The sequence below is a fragment of the Diachasma alloeum genome, unplaced genomic scaffold (assembly GCF_001412515.2).
Source record: "Diachasma alloeum isolate Michigan unplaced genomic scaffold, Dall2.0 Dall_scaffold_00192, whole genome shotgun sequence".
Taxonomy (NCBI): domain Eukaryota; kingdom Metazoa; phylum Arthropoda; class Insecta; order Hymenoptera; family Braconidae; genus Diachasma; species Diachasma alloeum.
In genome coordinates, this window is record NW_021680357.1 from 758,674 (window position 1) to 786,101 (window position 27,428).

At 35.3% G+C, this 27,428-nt stretch overlaps 1 protein-coding gene across 3 annotated transcripts in view; it reads left to right on the forward strand.

Annotated features, from left to right (window-relative positions):
• The window catches only part of LOC107048437 (la-related protein 1), a 40,699-nt gene extending 15,814 nt beyond the window's left edge, over positions 1-24,885 (forward strand). For 2 of the 3 annotated variants that reach the window (XM_015271597.1, XM_015271599.1), the window contains exons 2-13: positions 4,815-4,888; positions 6,305-6,358; positions 6,670-6,838; positions 7,315-7,419; positions 7,659-7,837; positions 10,132-10,446; positions 11,780-12,483; positions 14,976-15,217; positions 16,854-17,420; positions 18,500-18,754; positions 19,665-19,798; positions 20,328-24,885. In XM_015271597.1, the coding sequence (XP_015127083.1) occupies positions 4,815-4,888; positions 6,305-6,358; positions 6,670-6,838; positions 7,315-7,419; positions 7,659-7,837; positions 10,132-10,446; positions 11,780-12,483; positions 14,976-15,217; positions 16,854-17,420; positions 18,500-18,754; positions 19,665-19,798; positions 20,328-20,741 (3,212 nt within the window). In that variant the 3' untranslated portion in view covers positions 20,742-24,885. The remainder of the gene's footprint in view (positions 1-4,814; positions 4,889-6,304; positions 6,359-6,669; positions 6,839-7,314; positions 7,420-7,658; positions 7,838-10,131; positions 10,447-11,779; positions 12,484-14,975; positions 15,218-16,853; positions 17,421-18,499; positions 18,755-19,664; positions 19,799-20,327) is intronic. The other variant, XM_015271598.1, reaches the window with a different exon arrangement.
• Positions 24,886-27,428: the final 2,543 nt, after the last annotated feature.

The following is a 27,428-nucleotide window of genomic DNA, read 5'->3' on the forward strand; positions in this document are numbered from 1 at the left end:
CGGTAAGGTTTTGAGGTGTTTTCTTATGTCTTCGGGTATGAGAAATCCGAATCCGGTGGTATTTTTTATGTAAGTGCGTGCAATTAATAGTTATAAACAAATTAAGTGGTTTTTTTTATGGGAAACATTGGCAAATAGAAGAAAATGTGCATGACAAAAGTTGTTCCTTTTTGTGTAATAAATAATTATCATTTTTTTTAAATCAAAATCCATCAATCCGTTGCTGAAATATGGTCCACCAGGTAGGCGCGGGAGGATGCGCGACGCGCGAAGATGGGTGGGACGCTCGACGTCCTCTGAATGCTCATCAATCCGTCATTTTTCTCAGATAAAACGACCTCTACTCATGTATTGGTACATAGAAAGGAAAACAAAAACACACAAAACACTAATACTCCAAGTATGAGAGATATTTATTTGGATTATTTCTGCGAAATTTCAATTCCAAGAAAATTCGGAGGGGACAGCTGCAAAAATATTCTTGTTTCTTCTTGTTTTAGTCAACTGACGTTTAGAAAATACTCCGATAAATCAGTCTTCCTCCGATCCTCGTAAGAGAATGTTCGTCACATTTAAATACGTGATTTTTTTCAGAGTCTCTTCGGGCCGGAGTATTGAATTAACTAATTAACTATTGAGTTCTATCAGTCGGTGACAGGAAATTTATAATCATAAGTTATTGACGAGAAATAAATTCTGGATGACATTCATTCTTTGTGCAGTATTCACTTTAAATTCATGGTGTGAGTGTATTAAAAATGTCAGGTGGGCGTTCGTTTGTCATGTTTAGAGGCTCTAGCACGTCATTTCTCGACCCGCTCTTTCGTTTGAGCCCAAAAAAACATTCATATCTTGTCTGACATCGCTGCTACAAACTCGGGTCTACAACTCGGGCTTTCAATTGAAAACCCGAGTTGAAGACCCGAGTTTGTAGCAAAGATGTCAGACAAGATATGAATGTTTTTTTGGGCTCAAACGAAAGAGCGGGTCGAGAAATGGCGTGCTAGGACCTCTAAAGATGGTTTTGAACCAGGGGAGACTCCTAGACCCCAATGTTCTATACATACTCCTAGACCCCATTGTCCTCCTAGACAATGATGTCACAACTCTGCTTTTCAATTGAAAACAGATATCATCTTTAGAGACATTTGTCATGTTTAGAGGCTCTAGCACGTCATTTCTCGACCCGCTCTTTCATTTGAGCCCAAAAAAACATTCATATCTTGTCTGACATCGCTGCTACAAACTCGGGTCTACAACTCGGGCCTTCAATTGAAAGCCCGAGTTGAAGACCCGAGTTTGTAGCAAAGATGTCAGACAAGATATGAATGTTTTTTTGGGCTCAAACGAAAGAGCGGGTCGAGAAATGGCGTGCTAGGACCTCTAAAGATGGTTTTGAACCAGGGGAGACTCCTAGACCCCAATGTTCTATACATACTCCTAGACCCCATTGTCCTCCTAGACAATGATGTCACAACTCTGCTTTTCAATTGAAAACAGATATCATCTTTAGAGACATTTGTCATGTTTAGAGGCTCTAGCACGTCATTTCTCGACCCGCTCTTTCATTTGAGCCCAAAAAAACATTCATATCTTGTCTGACATCGCTGCTACAAACTCGGGTCTACAACTCGGGCCTTCAATTGAAAGCCCGAGTTGAAGACCCGAGTTTGTAGCAAAGATGTCAGACAAGATATGAATGTTTTTTTGGGCTCAAACGAAAGAGCGGGTCGAGAAATGGCGTGCTAGGACCTCTAAAGATGGTTTTGAACCAGGGGAGACTCCTAGACCCCAATGTTCTATACATACTCCTAGACCCCATTGTCCTCCTAGACAATGATGTCACAACTCTGCTTTTCAATTGAAAACAGATATCATCTTTAGAGACATTTGTCATGTTTAGAGGCTCTAGCACGTCATTTCTCGACCCGCTCTTTCATTTGAGCCCAAAAAAACATTCATATCTTGTCTGACATCGCTGCTACAAACTCGGGTCTACAACTCGGGCCTTCAATTGAAAACCCGAGTTGAAGACCCGAGTTTGTAGCAAAGATGTCAGACAAGATATGAATGTTTTTTTGGGCTCAAACGAAAGAGCGGGTCGAGAAATGGCGTGCTAGGACCTCTAAAGATGGTTTTGAACCAGGGGAGACTCCTAGACCCCAATGTTCTATACATACTCCTAGACCCCATTGTCCTCCTAGACAATGATGTCACAACTCTGCTTTTCAATTGAAAACAGATATCATCTTTAGAGACATTTGTCATGTTTAGAGGCTCTAGCACGTCATTTCTCGACCCGCTCTTTCATTTGAGCCCAAAAAAACATTCATATCTTGTCTGACATCGCTGCTACAAACTCGGGTCTACAACTCGGGCCTTCAATTGAAAGCCCGAGTTGAAGACCCGAGTTTGTAGCAAAGATGTCAGACAAGATATGAATGTTTTTTTGGGCTCAAACGAAAGAGCGGGTCGAGAAATGGCGTGCTAGGACCTCTAAAGATGGTTTTGAACCAGGGGAGACTCCTAGACCCCAATGTTCTATACATACTCCTAGACCCCATTGTCCTCCTAGACAATGATGTCACAACTCTGCTTTTCAATTGAAAACAGATATCATCTTTAGAGACATTTGTCATGTTTAGAGGCTCTAGCACGTCATTTCTCGACCCGCTCTTTCATTTGAGCCCAAAAAAACATTCATATCTTGTCTGACATCGCTGCTACAAACTCGGGTCTACAACTCGGGCCTTCAATTGAAAGCCCGAGTTGAAGACCCGAGTTTGTAGCAAAGATGTCAGACAAGATATGAATGTTTTTTTGGGCTCAAACGAAAGAGCGGGTCGAGAAATGGCGTGCTAGGACCTCTAAAGATGGTTTTGAACCAGGGGAGACTCCTAGACCCCAATGTTCTATACATACTCCTAGACCCCATTGTCCTCCTAGACAATGATGTCACAACTCTGCTTTTCAATTGAAAACAGATATCATCTTTAGAGACATTTGTCATGTTTAGAGGCTCTAGCACGTCATTTCTCGACCCGCTCTTTCATTTGAGCCCAAAAAAACATTCATATCTTGTCTGACATCGCTGCTACAAACTCGGGTCTACAACTCGGGCCTTCAATTGAAAGCCCGAGTTGAAGACCCGAGTTTGTAGCAAAGATGTCAGACAAGATATGAATGTTTTTTTGGGCTCAAACGAAAGAGCGGGTCGAGAAATGGCGTGCTAGGACCTCTAAAGATGGTTTTGAACCAGGGGAGACTCCTAGACCCCAATGTTCTATACATACTCCTAGACCCCATTGTCCTCCTAGACAATGATGTCACAACTCTGCTTTTCAATTGAAAACAGATATCATCTTTAGAGACATTTGTCATGTTTAGAGGCTCTAGCACGTCATTTCTCGACCCGCTCTTTCATTTGAGCCCAAAAAAACATTCATATCTTGTCTGACATCGCTGCTACAAACTCGGGTCTACAACTCGGGCCTTCAATTGAAAACCCGAGTTGAAGACCCGAGTTTGTAGCAAAGATGTCAGACAAGATATGAATGTTTTTTTGGGCTCAAACGAAAGAGCGGGTCGAGAAATGGCGTGCTAGGACCTCTAAAGATGGTTTTGAACCAGGGGAGACTCCTAGACCCCAATGTTCTATACATACTCCTAGACCCCATTGTCCTCCTAGACAATGATGTCACAACTCTGCTTTTCAATTGAAAACAGATATCATCTTTAGAGACATTTGTCATGTTTAGAGGCTCTAGCACGTCATTTCTCGACCCGCTCTTTCATTTGAGCCCAAAAAAACATTCATATCTTGTCTGACATCGCTGCTACAAACTCGGGTCTACAACTCGGGCCTTCAATTGAAAGCCCGAGTTGAAGACCCGAGTTTGTAGCAAAGATGTCAGACAAGATATGAATGTTTTTTTGGGCTCAAACGAAAGAGCGGGTCGAGAAATGGCGTGCTAGGACCTCTAAAGATGGTTTTGAACCAGGGGAGACTCCTAGACCCCAATGTTCTATACATACTCCTAGACCCCATTGTCCTCCTAGACAATGATGTCACAACTCTGCTTTTCAATTGAAAACAGATATCATCTTTAGAGACATTTGTCATGTTTAGAGGCTCTAGCACGTCATTTCTCGACCCGCTCTTTCATTTGAGCCCAAAAAAACATTCATATCTTGTCTGACATCGCTGCTACAAACTCGGGTCTACGACTCGGGCTTTCAATTGCGTGTGGACTAGATACCGTCACTTAAATTTTCTGAGTAGATTCCGTAATCAGTAAGCGAATTGTGAGTTCCCTAATTTTTACTGAATATTTCTCTCCGTGTGGATGACCTACTAACGTGTTCTGCCCCTTAATATTCCAACCAAAGTTGCTATCTGAAATACCCTCTTTTTGAGGAAAAAATATGGTCTTTCGTGACGTATTTCTGTTGGTCGAAGGTCGCCGATTAAATTTTAGACAGCATTAAAAACGTTTCACGCGATTGCATGAATAGTTTACAACTTGTCTGGGGGTCTGACGTTTCTTTAATGATAACGGAAAAATAATGTGACGATAGGTATTATTGATGCTCATTCTTTCCTGTCGTTCGGTAGAATTAAATTAATTGCGAGGGAGTGGAACAAAATAACAGAATTGTTAAACTCCAATTTTGCTGAATAACTGGAAACGAAAGTGGGATGATGGGGAAATTTTTATAAAGTTGATTTAAATTATTTTATCGCAGATTCGTAATTTTCGGGGATTTCGATTTCGAAAATCATGAGTGATTTACACATCTCTTTATGATTTCAGAAAACGGCCCCGCCGCTGCTGTTCAACCGACAATTGTGAAGGCACCAAAAGACAGAAGAAAATATAATCAAAAGGTAAGAAAAATTTATAGAATTGAACTCATATTTTTTTATTCCCAATTTTTATCTAATTAGTTAATGGTTTTAGGTGAAAATATTAAAACACAATTTCTCTCGTGACATTTTTTCCTTGAACCACTCTTTCTTGTCATGAATCAGAAGCCTGCGTTTTGCAATAAAAAAAAATTGTTCACCACTGATAATTTTCTCATAAGACTGTGGTATTTTTGCACTTCTAGATTAATTCAATAGCGAAGTGGTAAACCGGTTTAAGTCGACTCATCTCCCAATTGAGTATTTGAAGAATATTTCCGAATTTAATGGAAATAGCGAAATTATCGTAATTACATTTATTTTAGCTCTCAATCGGCTTTACAAAAAAGGTTATAACAAAAATTTTGCTATTGCCCTTTGATTCCGAGATATTTATTGAAAACTGGTCAATAGTCAAAATTGAATTAAACCGCTCTACCACTTCGCTACTGAATTACTATCAATAATACTGGACTGTCGATTGAGCGTATACGCAACTAGATTGTGTCTATCCACATTAACTTTCGTTTAGAATTTATTTCAGATTTTAATCTTCAAAATTCAAGTCATGCTTGTACTACTTTAACTGTTGCTGATGAATTCAAAATTTTATTTCTTCATTACTCAGATAAAATAACAGAATTGTATATAAAGAGTGTCCCAAAGCGGATCCTACATATCGTGAGGGTGTCTCGAGGGATTATTTGGATGCGAAAACCACTGAAATTTTTGTCTCCGACGCTTTGTTTCTGAGTTATCCCATCGTAAAAAAGTAGAAAAGCAATCGATCTCGAAATATCTCGAAAATCTCGAATAAGCGTAACCGTAAGATTGAAACCGAAGCGCCTCTACGTGAGGAGATGAGAAGGTGCGTGCGCAGCACGCGCGGCCGATCTCAAGAAAAAAAGGACAGCCAATCAAACGCTATTCTCCGATAGAGAGATCATACCCCCTTTCCCATTTAAGGCAGAGGGGTGATGGCATTGAATGTCCAATCGATTTCAATCAATTTCATTCCTCGATATTGAATGGGAGTGCTGATATGAATTTTTTACGTTGACTCTGATTTCTGAAATTCATTACGGCTTTTCTCACCCGGGCATGATGATAGAGGAACAATTTTTTTCCAGATCATTGTGCATTAAAAGCCCAATCGATTGCCATCATTTTCATTCCGCCAGCCCGAGTGAGAAAGGAGATATAAACTTTCAAAAAGAGGGTGATTTGCGGTGGATTTTTGCTTTGACGAATAACTCCTTAACGAAGCGCCGGAGACAAATATTTCATTCGAGTTTTCGCCTCTAAATAATCCCCCCGAGCTACCCTCACGATGCGTCAGACAACATCTGGACTAATGAATAAATACTCATGGAGATTGTGATGTTTTTTATTTTTCAGGCAAGTGACTTCACAGATATTGGAGACTGGCCGTCTCTGGGAGCTCAAGGCGAGGTACCTTTCCCTTTATATCACCTTTCTCTCCCACTCGTATCATCTTGATTATCGTTCTTTTCCCACTGTCGGGCAATTACCCGCGCCATACGACCGAGTGACGCAAAAACTAGAGCCAGCAGTGTTACGTTATCAGCCTGCAGGTGTAGAATTTTTGCTAAATCAACATTAAACGCGAAATATTCTGCCAACTTATCGTCTGCATAAATTGCACAAATTGCGTTGAGACATTCTTTTTCTCCTCAACATTTCTCGGGACTTTTCCAAGTTGACGATTTTCCGCAGAAGGTAATTGATAAATTCTGGTTTAGAACAAAACGCCGGTCCCAACGGCTAAACAAAACGGTGTTGAAGAGCCTAGTAACTCTAAGGAAGGCAGTGCCGGCAGTGTGGAGAGCAAGGGGCAGGAGAATAAAGAGCTAAATCACTGTCAGGATGACAGTGATGAGCACACTGATGCCAATGACAAAAAAAAGAAGAGTAAGCGTTACGATTTTTTGATAAAACCTGTAAATTATTTTTTGGACATGAAATTTGCCACCAGATTTGAGGGGTTTTAATACTTCTGGAGAATAAATTGGTGGTAAGGGGTGGAAATTATTGGATTCCATGTGGCAACAGTTTGTTAATGAGAGAATTAATTATTCTGAATTTTCAGCGTAGTGATAATTCAATTGCATGCAATGTTGAATTTTTATAATGAATTTAAAAAATCAAGCCCAATTATATTAAATTTTTAAGATCAATAAGACATTTCGTGAATAATTTGATCTTCAATTAAATTCAAACTCCACTTGAATTAATTTATTTCGTTTTACAAATCGACAATTTGACTCGTGGAATAATCTCTCAATAATTTTAATCCCTCCCACCTCCGAAATATAATTCACTAATTTCTGCAGAGAGTTGAATGAGTGTTGTTTTAACCCTTGTATTATTAATATTCTGTTTTGTAGTAAATAAACAAAAATGGGTGCCATTGGAAATTGACATTGCCAAAAGTAGGGGGAAACGAGACCGTTCCCCCAAGCATCAAAATCACAGAGAACGAAGTAGTGAGAGTGAGTATTTGGTTTTCACTAAAAAAATTAAATCCTTCAAATTAAAAAAATTAAAATCACTAAAATTGTTATTTATTAATTTTTTTCTGAATTCATTAACATGATGACATCAAAGTAGGGAATCTCTCTGAAAAATCAGTGAAGATTAACGAAAGTAGAACTGAAATATCTGAGACTTGAACATTGACAGGTTGAGTTTGTGAGAATATTATTAATGCGAAATGCTTGTTTCACTCCAGGTGAGGAGGTGTGGAAAGAACGGGAACACGAGAGGCCTGGATATGGCTTCAAGAGCGGTCGGGGAGGGAGGAGTTACAGGGGAAGAGGCGGCAGGGGCCGCGGTCCATCGAGAGGTGGAGGGTACAGACAGAGACAGGATGTTGATTATTCTGGGGACTATGCTGGGGATTTTTCACAGGTATGATTTAACACGTTTTATTATAATCTGAGGCACACAATCCCTCGAGGGCACATAAATAATGCATTAATTATCTTCACTTATAAGCAATGGATAATTTAAAAAATCAGAGGACATTAGACATTTTCAAGAGGACATTACCATGTTTCTATTTGCGAATCAGTTAGTTTTTTGATTATACAAGAAAATTTTAATTACTTCCAACAATGAGAATGATTCGAAATTGTGAAAATTCAGGCTCAATTTTATTGAATTCAGAAGATGAATAAGGAACTGACAAAATCAGTGAGAAATGTTTGATCATTTTGGATCAAATGGGGCTTAAATTGAAGCTTTGATATTTCATTAAAAATGTTGGAACGGATTTTAACTCATTTGGGTCTTCTTGCGAATTAAATGAATTAAATTGGAGAATTTTTAATACTCCTACAGCATACATTAGATCTAGGGTTGAAATTATTGTATTTCACTTCATAATAATTGTTGGAAAAAATAAGAATTCCGAAATTTCCCCTAAAACATCAGAGAATTACTCGAATTACGTAAAATTTCAAATAGAAAATTTTTCAAGTAGAAAAATATGGACATTTCCACGTTTTTATTAGTGAATCATAATTTTTTGAATATAAAAGGAAATTTCAGTACCTTCCAACAATGAAAATTATGAGAAATTGTGAAAATTCAGGCAATTATTGTTCCAATCCAAAAGTTTCATTTTTCGTTTTGTTTTTTATTTACCATTTGTCTTATAAGATGACATAAATTAATGGGCAACATTAATTTATGTCATCTTATAAAACAAATTTAAACTTTCTTTAAACTCACTTGGGTCTTCTTGAGAATTGAATAAACTAAATTTGGGAATTTTTAATACTCCTACAGCATACATTAGATCTAGGTTTGAAATTATTGTATTTCACTTCATAATAATTGTTGGAAAAAATAAGAATTCCGAAATTTCCCCTAAAACATCAGAGAATTACTCGAATTACGTAAAATTTCAAATAGAAAATTTTTCAAGTAGAAAAATATGGACATTTCCACGTTTTTATTAGTGAATCATAATTTTTTGAATATAAAAGGAAATTTCAGTACCTTCCAACAATGAAAATGATAAGAAATTTTGAAAATTCAGGCAATTATTGTTCCAATCGAAAAGTTTGATTTTCCGTTTTGTTTTTTATTTACCATTTGTCTTATAAGATGACATAAATTAATGTTGCCCATTAATTTATGTCATCTTATAAGACAAATTTATACTTTCTTTAAACTCACTTGGGTCTTCTTGAGAATTAAATAAAGGAAAATTTGAGAATTTTTAATACTCCTACAGCATACATTAGATCTAGGGTTGAAATTATTGTATTTCACTTCATAATAATTGTTGGAAAAAATAAGAATTCCGAAATTTCCCCTAAAACATCAGAGAATTACTCGAATTACGTAAAATTTCAAATAGAAAATTTTTCAAGTAGAAAAATATGGACATTTCCACGTTTTTATTAGTGAATCATAATTTTTTGAATATAAAAGGAAATTTCAGTACCTTCCAACAATGAAAATGATAAGAAATTTTGAAAATTCAGGCAATTATTGTTCCAATCCAAAAGTTTGATTTTCCGTTTTGTTTTTTATTTACCATTTGTCTTATAAGATGACATAAATTAATGTTGCCCATTAATTTATGTCATCTTATAAGACAAATTTATACTTTCTTTAAACTCACTTGGGTCTTCTTGAGAATTAAATAAAGGAAAATTTGAGAATTTTTAATACTCCTACAGCATACATTAGATCTAGGGTTGAAATTATTGTATTTCACTTCATAATAATTGTTGGAAAAAATAAGAATTCCGAAATTTCCCCTAAAACATCAGAGAATTACTCGAATTACGTAAAATTTCAAATAGAAAATTTTTCAAGTAGAAAAATATGGACATTTCCACGTTTTTATTAGTGAATCATAATTTTTTGAATATAAAAGGAAATTCCAGTACCTTCCAACAATGAAAATGATAAGAAATTTTGAAAATTCAGGCAATTATTGTTCCAATCCAAAAGTTTCATTTTCCGTTTTGTTTTTTATTTACCATTTGTCTTATAAGATGACATAAATTAATGTTGCCCATAATAACTTCCAATCCCAAATACATAATGATGATCTTTAGTAGGGAATCTCTCTGAAAACTTCTTGAAGTATAAAAAAACAAATTCTGATGATTAAAAAAATGACATGAAGAAGTGTATTTTGCGTGGAACACAATAACGATGATTTTTCATTTTTTCATTTTTAGATGAAACCGTTCAATAATGCTGATCCATCGTACATGATGCCCTACATGGGCACGTTTTTCTTCAATGCAACGAGCTATGTTAATCTCGACACAACGACACTGAAAGAGTACATAAGGAAACAGATTGAGTACTACTTCAGTGAGGAGAATCTGTTGAGAGACTTTTTCATGCGTCGTAAGATGGATGCCGAGGGCTTTCTGCCTATCACGCTGATAGCCTCCTTCCACCGAGTCCAAGCGCTCACGACAGATGTTGCTTTGGTCATTGAATCGATTCTGGAGTCAGACAAATTGGAAATGGTCAACTGTTTTAAGGTGAATAGATTTAATTCTTGGTTGATTTGGATTTGAGAATATCTAAGTATCTTTTATAGTTTGGTATAGACCAGACTGTATATTCAACCATTTTCAATCACCAAATTTGGCAAAATCATTAATATTCAACGTCATTCAAAGTACATTTTGCACAGAATTATTATTTTAAAATATTTATTTGAAAAATTGCACTTTTTTAATTATTTCGTCAATCTTCCTCCAAAAGTAAACACTCTAATTTTTTTCAGATTTTTAAAATAGTTTCTAACGGTTCAATATCGAGATTCAAATTCAGACCTGGAAAGTTTGAATATTTAAATCATTGTAAAATGTCCGGAAAATCATTTCACTCGAGAAAAAATAGCCAAAGTACTTGGATGAGTTTAAATTATTTCATTATTTTTGTTGCACATGTTACAAGACATTCAGTTGCGTTATCTAGCTACTGGATGCCAGAAATGTGCTAGAGTAAAGTCGACGTGAGTTCGCTAACGCCATTAGGGTTCCCAGGAACTCGATGAATGGAGTTTGAAAGTAGATTACGTCACAATTTATACATTGAGGATATAATTCCACAGTTTGAAGTGGATTTGTTGTTTAGTATGAAGTACATTTTAGATTTGAAAATTTTCGATTATTAAATTTGTCAATTGAATGAACTCTGAGTTGAAAATTTTGAATTGAAAATATTCTTCTCGAGTATTGGAATGGTTAAATAGCAAAAATGCTTCTATAATTTAAATGTTCTCATCTAGAACAGGAATAATAGAAATTGTTTAAACTTTTGAGATTTTTAGATTGGAAAAATTGGTGTTTATAACTAATTTATGAACAAGGCAAATGAATCAAAACCGAGAAAACATGAATTTTCTCCTCTACAAATATTTTTCTTCAATTTATACTGAATTCACTGATGTTTTAACTGTGATTTTACGAAGTTTAAATGATTTTAAAAATCCAATTGAAGAATTTTTCCCAATTTAAAAGTGTTTTGAACCTGAAAAACAAGAAAAAAATCCCAAAAATTCTCAGAACAGGGACTTTTTTCCATGAATAATCGATATAAAAATAAATCTTTCACTCCACAAATATCGTTCTTGAATTCATAATAAATTTACTCCTGTTCGAAATGAAATTTTACGATGTTTAAGTAATTTAAAAAATCCATTCAAACTAAAAAATGATTAAAAATACTTAAATCATGAAGGTAATCAAGTAAATGTAAAACTATTAAGTAAATAATTGAGTAAATGTAAAATATTTAAATGATGATAATTAACTGAATCTAAAACAAAATTAATTACGACAGAATCCTTTTGTTCTCTAATTCCAGGTCAGAACAAGACTAGACCCGATGAAGTGGCCGATAGCAGTTGAATCAGCAAATCCCCCATACCCCGATTCAGAGACCTCCCAGCCCCCCATCCCTCGTCCAGAGATTCCAGCACCAGAAAAACCCCAATTCTGTCCAGCTGCAACACCCCTAACCACAATTCCAACACCACCACTACCTCGTGTCCTCCAGTCCGTCATAGTCCCGTCCAGACTAAGTGAATGTGAAAGTGTGTCCTCGTCCATAGGTGAGACCCTTAATCCCGATGTACCAGAATTTATTCCCATTAATGTTGCGTCAAATACTGATCCCTCGGTTGGTAATTCCACGAAGGATCAAGAGTCCTCGAATAATAATATTAAAAAAACGTCTGAATCGTCGCACAATCGCAGTGAGAGTCAGTCCCAGGAGGCGGTCAGAGTGATGCAGAGCGAAGCAAACGAATTGAGCCAAAATTCGTCAGCATCAGCTGCAGCTCCGTCGAAGGGCCCGAGGGTTCAGGTGAATGGAGAGGCTGAGGTGCCTGCCAATGATGTCTGGAAGGAAGTCAAGAGGCGGGTTAAACAGCCACCCAGGGGCAAACCTGAGGCCAATTCCAAAAGTGATCAGCATAAAGAGGAGGAGCGAGAGGAACTCGACTTTCAGTTCGATGAGGAACTCGATACTCCTCCACCCACAGGACGACACAACGCCTTCTCAGAATGGTAAGTTCATTATTTTTTCTTAGTATGAAGTGGTGAAATAAGATGAGTCAATTTTTTTAGAGAAAATAGGTTTTTCGGAACGATTTCAAAAATTTAGTTATGAATGCTTGGGGTGTGGAATAAAATTGATCGATTGTATACTGTTGAAAAATTTTATTTGACAGTTCGGCGGAGATTTCAGGGGGTTTTGTCATTGAAAATTGACAATTTGATGAAAAAATGAATGGAAAGTGGGATTTTTGGGTGAATTATTTCATAAAAATTGATTGAAATGAGAGAAATTGAGGTGAATATACTCTCGAATTTTCAATTTATTGACAATACAGTTTAATTTATTACTGAATATTCATTTTTTTATTGAAAATTCAAGGATATTAGGAAATTTTCATCTTTCTGCAACTCGAGAAATTTGGAATTCAATTGAATTATCAGTTGAAATTTCAATATTTTTTCACCTTGATGCCCTGTTATTATGCCTTTTTTCCTGTCAGATTCGATATTCCTTTTTTCAATCAATTGTTTATAATCATTCTCATTGCAAAAATTGTACAGTGCATAGCAGTGCAGTTGAAAATATATCCGTTTTGCATCTGTTCTCATAACAATTTTATTATCTCTTTTACTTTTTCAATGGTATTTTCAAAACCTCATCATGAAATTGATTAAAATACCTGGAAATCGCAGCGAATGATGAGTTTCAGGAAAAAATGATATAAAAATCTCCTAAATTGAGAGATTTTCATCAGAGACTCATCCTGTTTTGTCATTTCACCCTGAAATATCAAACTAAATCATTGAGCGAGCTGGAAAAATTATGGAAAAAATACTGTTATCACCAACAACAAATATTCGACATTGAAACATGACAAAAATTGCGCATGTCCGTTAAATTCCACACAAATAATGGAACACTCCTGCTCCTATTTCTTCCGAGCGATAAAATCCGTGACATTTTGTCACTTCTAAAAGCCATAAATTACTATTACTGATATTTATCATTGACACTACCCCACAAATAAAATCCATCTGAATGTCATTTCAGAAACAGAAGTTTCAAGGCTGAAGAACCATAACAGCTTAGCAATAATCATAATCCCCACAATAACGATAATCATTTCAGTAGCCACGTGATGACGTAAACTATTAAAAAATCGAATAAGTCATTTTCGTGATTGTCAAGATTACCAGAAAAACAAGTGGTAAATTCCTTTGTTTTCAGCTATGCTAAGCTATTGTTGCTAATAAATTTGCAGTGTATTTCGAATGGTCTTTGCACATCATTTTATTCAATCGCATATAATTTATCGTTTTATATTATTCAGATAAATTTAATTATATTCCTTCTTTAATCAATTCTGTCAGATTTCTTCTGAACATTCTTGTATAAATCAAATGGAAGGATGGTGCTGTCTATAGGGTGTCCCAGAACGGATCTCACGGGGATCATTTAGATGCGAAAACTGTAATGAAAATTTTTGTCCCCGACAGCCAATCAAACGAGTCGATAAAACAAAAAATTCAAAACTCAAATTTGAACGATTCAAAACTTCCATTGGAAAGCAGCAAACAGTGATGGACATATTCATCAATCATAATTCCCGTTAAATTGTGAAGTTGTCAATTTTTAACATGATTCTTAAAAAAATTTAATATTAAATTAACCATCAATTTGTACATTCAAATTAACATTATCTATTAACCAATAATTTAGGTAGGAAGATTGACGATTATTTGGATAATCGAAAAATCAAGTACCTAAATTTAGAATTAGCTTGTTACCTAAAAATTAAATTTCAATATTATCGAATATCTTATTTACCATCAATCGGAAAAATTTAGTTATGAAATTTTATATGTTAAATTTGTTAAATATAGTGAAACTTCGAACAATATAAGGAGATAATCCTTCTTACTATTGTCAAAATCTAATATTATTTGCCATCACTAGCAGCAAATCCGAAAAATTTCCTCTGAAATTTTCCCCATCATTTGACGCACAACAACTGAAAACCCTTCTTTAAATAATTACAATGAAATGAAAAATTGAATTTCCATTAAATATAGAGGAGGTTGGGGTAAAACGGACACTTGTCTTTTTTAAATGTTAATAAGGGGTTGAAAAGTTGATAAATTTTAATTATTTTTTTTCAATACAAAGAACAATTCCCTTTGTGGCGAGCCTAAACTGATCTCAATTGATAAATTTGTTTCTGAGTTATGAATAATTTAAAAAAAGTCAAAAGTATCCATTTTACTCCACCCTCCCCTACAATAAAAAAAAAATTCCATTAAAATCAAATAAAAATCAAATAATTTCCATAATTTTTCCAATTGCCACCCCCATCACATGATGATTCCCATTACATTTGTCTTCTTTTCCCGGCTGAATAATTCGTGCTGCGATCTTAAGATCTGAAAACAATTATTCGCCCTCCCCCACCCCCTGACCTGTTGAATTCCCCCTTAAAAATGATTTTCAATGCTGTATTAAGGTCGGAGGATGACGATGACTACGAGCTGTCAGACGGTGACATAAACAAACTCCTGATCGTCACCCAGATAGCCCCAAGCTCGCAAGTTGTCACCACCTCGCGAATTCCAAAGCACGAGGGTCATGATCGCACAGGTGACTGGACAACGCGAGTGAAAATGACCCAGGATTTGGAGCAAGCGATTAACGACGGTCTCTTCTACTACGAGGAGGACCTCTGGACAGAGGATGGACAGCGATACGGTTCGTAATATTTCATGTAGAGGATTAATTGATTAATTTTTAACAAAGTTTATTGTAAGAAAAATGCACAAAAAATAGGGCCTTCAGCCAAGTATTTACATATGGGCATAAGTTTCCGTTCTGTTTTTGAAATAGAAGATTATTTTCGTGGAATGAATTATGAAGTGAATGCTCTTGTAATATCGAATTACTGTTTTGATGAAATTAAAAATGAGAAAAGTCAAAATTTTGAGAATTACCACGGAGCTGTTAATTAGTTAAATTAATTCAAATTAATTAATTAAATTTCTAACAATGTATTTGAACTCAATGAATCAACCTCTAAATTGGCATTAATTGTCCATTTTCCCGTTCAATTTTCTAATTCACTATTTTTATTCGAAATTTTCTATTCATTATTTTTAAAATTCAGTTGGAAATTCGAACTATGAATGAAATTTCAATATTTGATGAATATAGCAGGACTCAATCTACTAAAATTTTCGAATATGAGCTTAAGTAATGTTTCAGTTTCAAATCAAAGTCAAAAAGCTGGCGATTAATTTACAAAAAATTCTAACAATATATTTGAACACAATGAATCAACCTCTAAATTGGCATTAATTGTCCATTTTCCCGTCCAATTTTCTAATTCACTATTTTTATTCGAAATTTTCTATTCATTATTTTTTACATTCAATTGGAAATTCGAACTATGAATGAAATTTCAATATTTGCTGAATATAGCAGGACTCAATCTACTCCAGTTTTCGAAAATGAGTTTAAGTAGTCTCTCAGTTTCAAATCAAAGTCAAAAAGTGGTCGATTAATTTACAAAAAATTCAAACAATATATTTGAACTCAATGAATCAACCTCTAAATTGGCATTAATTGTCCATTTACTAATTGACTATTTTCCCCTCTACAATTCCGTTGATTTCCCATTAATTTCTGAGATAAAATTTGAAGAATAACTCTTACTTTCTCATCTAATAATCCCTGAAACTTTAATTATCACATAAATTCAATTTAAAATTTTATATTTACTATTTTTAAAATTGATTGGGACATTTGAACTGTCATTGAAATTTCAATATTTGCGGCATATAACACGACTCAATCTCCTCAAATTTTCGAATATGAGCGTAAATATCTTCTCAGTTTCAGATAAAAGTAAAAATATTGTAAATTACCATGAAGCGGTCAATTAATTTCCAAAAAAAATTCTAACAATATATTCCAACTCAATGAATCAACCTCTAAATTACCATTAATTAATTCACTTGATTATCAATTCAGTAGCGAAGTGGTAAAACGGTACAAGTCAATTTTGACTATTGACCAGTTTTCAATGCATATCTCGGAATCTAAGGGAGATAGTAAAATTTTTGTTATAACCTTTTTCGTAGAGCCGATTGAGAGCTACAACAAACATAATAACGAAAATTTCTCTATCTCCCTTAGATTCGGAAATATTCATCAAAAACTGAACTGGGAGATGAGTCGATTAAACTGTTTTACCACTTCGCTACTGCATTAATTCCCAAGATAAAATCTGAAGACTCTCACTTTCTCTCAAATGTTTTTTTTCTTTTTTTTTCTTTTTTTTTTCTTTTTTTTTTCTTTGTTATTATCCCTGAAACTTGAATTACCACAGGTTCGTCCTCGTCGATAGGAAGCTACAAGACAGTGAACGTGATAAGTCAGGCAGCATTTGAGAAAATGGCCCCGAAGGCCCCCAGGAAAGCGAACCCAGAGGTACCACCGCCTCCGCCATTCTCAGAGGACATGGAGATCTCTTCATCACTGCCTACACAGTCCACAATCCCTGACAAACGCGATCGCAAGGGCGAGAAGAGATTGAACGAGAGACAGCGTGGTGCCTGCAGAAGAAGGGGAGGCGCTGTTCCCAGGTTCTTCGCTGTTGTTAAGGACGAACCAGCGGTCGATCCTAGGACACCACGCAAACGAAAAACTCGACACAGCAATAATCCCCCTGTGGAGCACCACGTGGGCTGGATCATGGATGTCAGAGAGCACAGACCCAGAACTTACTCCACTGGGAGCAGTGCTGGTACGAGCCCCAATGAGGGATATCTCGCCAGCAGTTACGGGAGCCAGCCCTCCTCGTTACCCACCTTCCAACATCCCAGTCATGCTTTGTTGAAGGAGAATGGGTTCACGCAGCAAGTGTATCACAAGTACCATTCGAGGTGTCTAAAAGGTGAGTGGAGCCACTCTAAGTTTACACTGGCAGAAAAAATTAATTTTATCAAGAGAATTTTATTTGAACCAACTATCATTTGGTTGTTAATTTTCAAATAAACATGATTTCGTGGGGAATACCAGTTATCTCTTCGTGAGATACATTTGATTGGGAGAAATTGAACTTCTCTAGAATTGAAGTTCCTTTTGTTTGTCGCAATAATGAGAGTATTTGATTTCTTTCTAGCCAAAAGTTTGCCAACTCAAGAAATTCGTTCTTTTACTCAAAAATCAAAATTATTCTCATGACTAAATACGTTGTTATCTCAATCAACACGATCATACGGTGTTCCAAGTAAATTATAATTGAAGTGAGCATTTCGTATGTCGAATCTGGATGAATATTGTTACGCGGAAAAAGCTTTGAGATTGTAGTAAGATGTCGTTGAGTTGAAAGAAGTTTATATTTCTTGACTAAAAAAAATCGCATTAGTTTAGAATAACAGAATCACAGATTACGGCAATTCAACACAAACTTGGATATCACAAATTTCGTTCAATGTGATGTACGGAAAGCTCAATTTAAACATCGGTTTCATTCGAGAAAACAACATTCAATTCATTCCTCAATGTAATCATCTCCTAGCTACGTATTTTTGATCAATTCATGAAAGTAGAAAATTTCTCGACTGGAGATTATATTAGGTTAAAAAAATAGAACTTTTCCATTTTTGTGGTGAATACGTGTGACTTGACGCCAAGGACTGTTTCATTTGATTCAAGTAAATGTATCTCAAGAAGAAATAATTGATATTTACCGTGAGATCTTATTTATTTGAAATTGGTTCAAGTGTGTAATAAAAAAAATCAATAATTAAAATTTTTTGTTACATTTCACCAATTTATTTCCTCACGTGATAATTCTGCATTGAATTGAAGAATTATCAAATATCAAATGATGATTCCAATTATTAATTGTCTTCTTTTCCCGACTGAAGAAATTCCTGTTGAGAAATTCAGATCTGAAGTTTCAAAATCCCAAACAATTCCTCCCCTGGAGTTATCAGTAGATATTTAATCAGATGTGATTGATTACAGAGCGAAAGAGATTGGGTATTGGCCAATCCCAGGAGATGAACACGTTGTTCCGCTTCTGGTCTTTCTTCCTGAGAGAGAATTTCAATCGCACCATGTACGAGGAATTCAGAACTATCGCCAAGGAGGACGCTGTTGAGGGCTATCGTTATGGCCTCGAGTGTCTCTTCCGCTACTACAGCTATGGTCTTGAGAGAAAATTCCGACCACAGTTGTACAAAGACTTTCAGTACGAGACAATCGTCGATTATGAGAATGGTGAGTTGAAGGTTTTTCGATTTGTTGCAGTAGTGAAGTGATAAATTAACAATTCATCAATTTTTCGGATTTTTTTTAGTACTATTTCACATATTCGTGGCTTTTTACTATTTTTGAGTAGTTAAATGTCATTAATAAAATAGTATTTGAATAGTTTAAATTGAAGAAATACTATTCGAACATTTTAATTGAGAATAATTTTATAATTTGACGTAATTTATGAATAAATTTTGCAATTATTTCATTCAATTATTAAATTGTTTATGATTTATTGCAATAGTGAAGTGACGAACTCATAATTCATCAATTTTTAGGAATATTTTTAGTACTATTTCACATTTTCGAGGCTCTTTACTATTTTCGAGTCGTCAAAAGTCAAATAAAATAGTATTTGAATACTTTAAATTAAAGAAATACTATTTGAACATTTCAATTGAGAAATATTTTACGATTTGAAATCATTGATAAATCAATTTTGCAATTATTTCATTCAATCATTAAATATTTTATGCACAAATGAATATCTGAATTATGTTTCGACCCTTCACTATTTTCGAGTCGTCAAAAGTCATAAATAAAATAGTATTTGAATACTTTAAATTAAAAAAATATTATTTGAACATGTCAATAACGGAAAATTTAATCATTTGAAATAATTGATGAAAATATTTCGAACTAATTTCACTAAATCATTGAATATTTTATGCACAAACATCTTGTACAACAGATTGAATAATTCTCTGCGAGTCAGATGAATTGTGCTAGAATAAATCTGTGGATTCGCTGACGCCATTAGGTCACACGACCGATGAATGGAGTTTGAAAGTAGACCACAGGATATTCCAATAATTCATTTATAAGATTATTATCTCCGCAAGAGACAATTCTGAAATTATAATTCTGCTTTCAGGTCAATTGTATGGATTAGAAAAATTCTGGGCTTTCCTGAAGTACTACAAGAATTCTGATAAGTTACACGTGGAGCCAAAACTTGAGGAATATCTCTCGAAATTCAAAAATATTGAGGACTTCCGAGTTGTTGAGGTATTTTTCTTCTTCGGTTACATAAATAGTGTCCTTGGTGTATTTTCATTCGTGAAGAAACGAATTATTTCCATTCGATATACCATTCATTGTTAATTTTTTATCTATTTGAAATTCAATGATTTAAGGATATCCAAATACTTTGGCTATTTTTTCTTCAGTGAAATGCTGTTCTATAATATCCTTAAAAAATTTAGCTCTAATTGAAACTTCAATTAAACTTTAATGTTTTTAAACAATTATAATAAACAATTGTCAAAGAATATTCGTCTCCAATGAAACTGTCTATTGACACTTTCCCCCCAAAACGAAAAAAAAAATCACGGAATTTTCACAAATTTACAACTCAATAAATCAAATCCTGGACTATTAATTAATCACGAAAAACGAACAATCTCTTTTCATTTCTCTCCTAAAATCCTTCATCATGAATAAAATTGAAACACCAAAAAGGACCTAAAAATTCCTCAAATGCAGCTCATGAACTCAAATAATCGAATAATTCTTTAATTAATTACTTCTTCTCCAGCCCCAAATAAACGAGATGCTCCAGGGTTTCGGTAGCAACCTGCGTCCCGTCGCCAACAAGCGAAGGAATCGTAGTGTCTCTGAAAGTGGCGGTGAAGCCTCTCCAACGAGTAGAGTACGTCGTCTCTCGGGTGGTTCATCCACAGTGACTCTCCCCACCTCTGGCGCAGCCCCAGCCCCTGGCCTCCAGAAGCAATCGTCGGCCTCAGTGAACCTCGCTCAATATCGCAATCGCACAGGCTCTTTCGGCTCCGGCAGACTTGGTCATTCCAACGCAAAACGTCGCAATGACTCGGCCTCATCCAGCAGTCGTGATCTCAGTAAACAGCAGTCCAGAAGCAGGCACAACTCAGGCTCGTTCACAAAGCCCCAGGAGGTGCCTAAATCTACGACCAGCAAAGAATCCCAAAAATGAAAGGAGGGGAGAACCTCCTGGTTCTTGGCTGCGTTTAAATCTCCTCAGATGAATGCATAAATATATATCACATATATATTTTTAACTGAAATAACTTTATGCTTGGAATCGGCAGAAAAGTAAGTCAATGAGGCTGAATGAATGCTTAATAACGTCTGTGAAACACAGCAGAACGAAACTGAAAATTGTCTTGGTTCAATCAAGCACAAATTTTTTCACAACTAGAAAGTGCGACTTGTTTTTATCCAAGACGCACACTGATAAATAAAGGCAGACGACATATTTTTACATTTTTAACTCGAAAAATTCATGAGAGGAAAGAACATTGACACTCATCATTACGAAAGAAGATTGAGAATCCTCGAGCTCATTGGATGAATTCATTGAAAACACCAGGAATGTCTTTTTCTTCATTTGTGATGCCATCTCAGCCTCGTCCAGCAGTCGCGATCTCAGTAAACAGCAGTCCAGAAGCAGGCACAACTCAGGCTCGTTCACAAAGCCCCAGGAGGTGCCTAAATCTACGACCAACAAAGAATCCCAAAAATGAAAGGAGGGGAGAACCTCCTGGTTCTTGGCTGCGTTTAAATCTCCTCAGATGAATGCATAAATATATATCACATATATATTTTTAACTGAAATAACTTTATGCTTGGAATCGGCAGAAAAGTAAGTCAATGAGGCTGAATGAATGCTTAATAACGTCTGTGAAACACAGCAGAACGAAACTGAAAATTGTCTTGGTTCAATCAAGCACAAATTTTTTCACAACTAGAAAGTGCGACTTGTTTTTATCCAAGACGCACACTGATAAATAAAGGCAGACGACATATTTTTACATTTTTAACTCGAAAAATTCATGAGAGGAAAGAACATTGACACTCATCATTACGAGAGAAGATTGAGAATCCTCGAGCTCATTTGATGAATTCATTAAAAATACCAGGGATGTCTTTTTTTATTTTTGATGTCTTCCGTGTCATGCCATAACTGCATAATAACCCGCACTTTCATCGCGAATGAAACTGCCGAAATGATTCAATCATGTGTGTAAAATCTTTCGAATTGTCGAAGATTATGGGAGTTTTAACAATCTCTGGTTGGGAAAATTCTCACGGTATTCCCGGGGAAATTACTGACAGCTATAATTCACTAATTGGCCGGTGCAAACTCGAGATTTCTCCACGAATAATTGAATAGTTAAACAAAATCCAAAAAATTAACAATGACGAAGTAACTATTGCAATAGAAATCAAACGAGTACGATAAAATGACTATTGAATCATTAAATGTCAGCTTCCAGACCATTCCAGTGAAATGAAAAGGACATTAATAAAATTATTGTAATGCATCTGCCAATGACAGCCTAGTCACCGAGCCACAGATTCTCCTCAGAAATTTTCAAGAATTTTCAAAAAAAAATCGTCTCCAGAGATCTCGTTAATCTCCATGAATTCTTCCTCGAAGCAATGATTTTTTAAAAATTGAAATTCAGACGTGAACGATGAGGGATTGGAGTCTGTCGCCTCATGAGGGCTTCACACGAATAAGTGTAGAAATAATCACATTACAATTGGGTAATAAATCGAGTAACCAATATATTGGAAGCTACCATATGATTAGTTTTGTACATTACAAGTTAATGATAGTAATTATGGGAGGCGTATTATATATGCAACAAAAAAAAATAACTACGAAATAAGTGATATTAATTAACAATTTGTTGGCTTTTTAAATTAATGGATGAATATATGCAATTATAGATAGCTCAAAAAACACAGCGTGTCCGTTGATTTAGACTGTTATGTATATTTCTTTTTCTTTCTCTTATCGCCTTCATCGAATAGACAACGAGACACGTCGCAGGCTGGTCCGCTCCGTATGTTTTTTTTCTTTTCTTTGTTTCTCGAATGAATTGATACGTAAAATTGAGGAAATTCATCCAATCAATTTTTTATTCTTTTAGTATTTTTCCCTCGGTATCTGGTGGCTTAACTCGAGTTTCGAGGGAAATTTTTTCACTGAGGATTACGATTACTGAATGATTTTTTGACAATTCAGTTGTCGGTTTTCTTTGGAGACATTTCGTCGGAATATGCAGTTGGCGAAGTTAATCAGAATCATGATTGAGCGGACAGGAGTACAATTTTAATACTGCGTACCGTGGCTTAATTTCTGTGTTCATTATTAACGTTCTTCTCAAAAGTGGAACATTATTGTTGTTTTTAGGGGGGGGGGGGACCAATGTGGTTTTGAAAGTCCAGGGGTGGTGGAGGGATTACATGTGTATAAAAACGAAGAATGGGTCCAATTTTTCAGCTGCGGAGGTGCTTTTTCCAAAAATTGAAAAAAAAAGAATAACAATTGCAGTTAATGATTGTTCTCATCTCCATGATGTTAATCAGTATAAGAAAAGTCAGGGGATATTGCAGAAATAATTACGAGGTTGATGGAATTGCCAGTGCGACGTTTCGCTAAATTATTTTAGCTTCATCGGGCTCTGGAAAAAAAAAAAAGTCAATATTGTTCATCTGTTGCACATAACAGCAAAAATAAGAAGTGAGAAAATCTAGTTAATTATTTAAATAAAAACGAAATTGGCCAATTAAAAATTGAAATTAAAAAAAATAATTTGGAATTGTTATTCTAAACATTTTGAAGGAAAACAACTAATAATAATCAGTTTTTTCAGTCTAATTCTTTGTTCTTGTGCATATTTGATCGATCTTCAAAGCCTCAAGTGACTAATATTTTTTTATACTAAAAAAATGGGAAAAAATAAAATTCCAATTTTTTCCAGGCATTAAATTACCGGGATAAAATCTTTGAAATAGTCTCCTCACCAGGATTTTTCATGGATTCACTTAAATTTTGGTTTCCACGCAATACATTGAAGAAAAAAATCTGAGTTTTTTAGTTCCAGTTTTTTTATTTTTTTTTCATGAGAATTGCCAAAAAAAATTTTAAATTGTTTATTGATATGTCATGCCCTTCAATTTACATCACACTACCATATTATCGTCTCTATCATTTCAGACTAAAAAAATCTAAAAAATCAAAAAATTGGAATTTTCAAAAAAGCTCGCATTTTATTTTCGTCGACTATTTTGCAGACTTTACGCTTTACAGCCACACGTCTACAATGAAAAAACCTAGAACTCGATTTTTCTCATTTTTTAGTAGAAAAAAATCCCCTGAACTTTCAAATCAAACGTCACGCTCTCCCCTTAAGGGGTAACAGAAGGCTAGCGCATCCTCGAAATTGTCAAACAGATTTCCTGCTCAAAGTTATTAACATCTCTCTAACCCAAACCAAATTTGACCCTCACCATCGTCTCCTGGAGATGAAAATGCCTCGGTCTCCAAAAATTCGACAGCTTTACCAGGAAATACCAGCGGCATTCTGTTACCCCTTGATGAAAAATCACTCCCTCGTCGTATCAATGAGAAGGTGGAATGTTCCCCACCACCACAGGCTGTGTCCCTTCATCATCAATTAAATTCTGTCTGAATAATCATAACAGTTTGTAGTAATCCCCCTGGGTTTGCCTGGTTCAACAATGAAATCACATTACATGTACGATTATTACGAAAAATGAATATGATTTATTGAAATTGTTTATTTAGAGATAGATATTGGTATCACCTAGAGTTAAGTTTAATCGTAAGATTTTTTTCTTTCTCTTTGTGGGAGTTTAATTGGCTCCGGTGTAATTATTTTATTATTATTTTGATCATATTACGTATGAATAACTTTAAGCACAATGATTATTTTTCTTTCGTCGGTTAACTGGAGGCGAATGGCTAAATATCCTTTTACAGATCATTAGACCATGTTTTTTTCGTGACGAATAACTACTGCTTCAGTCATTTTTTCTCCTGTGGAGTTTGGTTAGACACAATTGCACTAGAAGAAAAATCCTTGCAAGTGAAAACATGTAAAAATATAAATACAGTTTGGATATATCATTACTTATACCATTGTTACTTATACTTTGTACGATTCTATCATATCCTTGATTTACTTTTTAAATTTAAGTCTTCATCTCGCGTTTATGTAAATGGGTGGGTGGGGATCGTTGGAGACAACAACGACCCAAAAATGTATAGAGAAAATAATAATTACGTAGATATTTAGTGTGAATCGTTTGACTTTGATTCAATTATCAAATCCCACGCATGAATTGTTGGAAAATATTTAGACTGGAATTCGTTCAGTTGTGGAGGGGTAAAATTGAATTGCGAATAATTTGGGAACGGCTGAGTGGAATTTCCCGATTTTTCTCCCATTTTTCGGGTTCTTTTTCGAGCTTTAAAATGAGATGGGACTCGTTGAAATCGAATCATTCGGTCGGGGGATATTGCCGATTGAAGAGGTGCCTTTCACCTAACTCTCATTTGCGTCATTTTTAGTTCAAGATCAGTTCTTTTAAAATATCTTTGGATCTGGGGGAGATAGCAAAATTTTGGATAGAACCTTTCTTGTAGCCCTCAAATCGCTCTACAAAAATGGTCATCACGAAAATTTCGCTATCTCCCTTAGATTCGGAGATATTCTCAAAAAATTCAGCTGAGGCCTGAATCGACGTGAACAATTTTACCCTTTCACTACTGAATTTTCTCATTAATATCTCGAAATTAGAGAGTGATAAAGTTTCCATGAGGATCTTTTTTATAACGCGAAGAGAGAGCTAGAAAAATTCCTCAAATATTTAAATTTCCCTGAGTTGTTTCATCAAGTTTTACCACTTTCCTAACGAATCATAATAAATTCGCACAAATTGTGTTTAAAGATAATTAATCGAGTCAATTACCTCCTTTCATTGAGTTCTGAAATAAAAATTTATTCATGAAATGGTGAAACGAGATGAATCAACTCAACTTGTCGATTAAATTTCGATGAACATCTCTTTGAAACTTAAAATGTGAATGAGATTGACTTGTCTCATTCCATCAATTTACAACTGAACAATAGTTTTTGCACTAACTTCCGTCTCATCGTGAATCACCCACTTCGGTGAATCGTTCATTCAAGAGAAACGTTATCGATTGTACTGGCGACTTAATTTTTAGCGAACACCAATAAACTCAAATTGACCCACTTGTAGAGGGTGAAAAGCTAGACAAATAAAGACTCTGATCGAGTTTCCTCGGAACATCTCACGATTCCACCTTGAGGGAATTAAAAGCTCAATGGTTTCTCCACTATACAGTGCCTTTCATTGAAGTAAAATCAGCATTCATTATCTGTTCTCACTCCCACACTGAGAGGAAAACGAATATTTTCCCAAATAAGTCTTGTCTGAAGTAAAAAAATCGCAAGTTAACAATTTTCAAAAAAAAAATTGAACCTAGTGCTGACAATTTGATTTTCGTTGCAAAACACATTCAGTTGTATCCAAGAAATTTTATTGTCAGTGCAAGCAGGAGAACCAAATTATTTTTTTGTGTCGTTTCTCAAGATTTCTTGTCTGGGGATTCAGTAGCGAAGCGGTAAAACGGTTTTCGAGGAATATCTCCGAATCTAGGGGAGATACCGAGATTTTCGGTAGGACCTTTTTTGTAGAGCGAACTGAGGGCTACCAAAAAGGTCATCACAAAAATTTCGCTATCTCCTTTAGATTCTGAGATATTTATAGAAAACTGGCCAATAGTTGAAATCAACTTGAACCGTTTTAACGTTTCGCTAGTGAATTGGTATTACATAATTCTACCAACTCCGAAACTTGAAAATCACTGCGAAAAAAATTGTCCCGCGCTGTTGCTATGGGGTTTTTTTACTCGTGTGGTTGGCCAGCCCTCGCCCGCGGCACGAGCGCCAACTCCACATGCGTAAAAATCCCTGAGAAATTCTTTTGCGTCAGCTGTGTACATATTGAACAATAATGCATAAGTATGTGGTTATACCTTCAGAGTGGAAATACACAATAGAAAAAAAATCATGAAGGTGACTGAGAAAATGAGAAATATTGTGCTGCGGGGATGAATGAACAAACGGAAGGGAAAATTTTGAATTTGAGAATGAAATTCAAGGTCATGTTCTTCGAGAATTTGACTTGAAAATTTTTTGAATGAAGAATACTGCGGATTCTACTTTGGGAGGAATATTATTTTTAATTTTTTTCTGCATAATTTTTTATTTTTGAACATTTCATTCTCCACTTGCAAATGCTGAATGTTTTTTGTTATTGATTTCTTGGATGGAAAACAAATTATCATTAATTATTAATATTCATAAAGGTAATTGAACTATCATTCTCATTATTATTATTATTAATTGATCCGTTTTGGGACACCCTCTGTACAATATCCCCAGTGACTTGAGTCATTCGCAATTCAGGAATATTTCTCTTCCGTGAATTTGACGCCTAGTGAGTCGTAGCGACCCTAGAAATATTATCGAAGACGATGAAAATGTATCATACGTGTGTTCTGACGAGTTAGCTCGGGTCTCATATGCATAATTCAGCGTAATGTAAGCGTTTTGTGAATACATTCAACAAAAAAAATGCAAAAAAACGAATAAAATGACAAAAAAAGTACAAAAACACCATTTCGATAAACCAAAAAGAGTGAATTCAATTTATTTACCTTTGACTCCTCTCCACATTTCCACCCTCTTTTATTGACTGCTGCGGAACTCCTCGTTACGCCCATAAATTTTGAGGCAAAACCCGCGGTACGTCT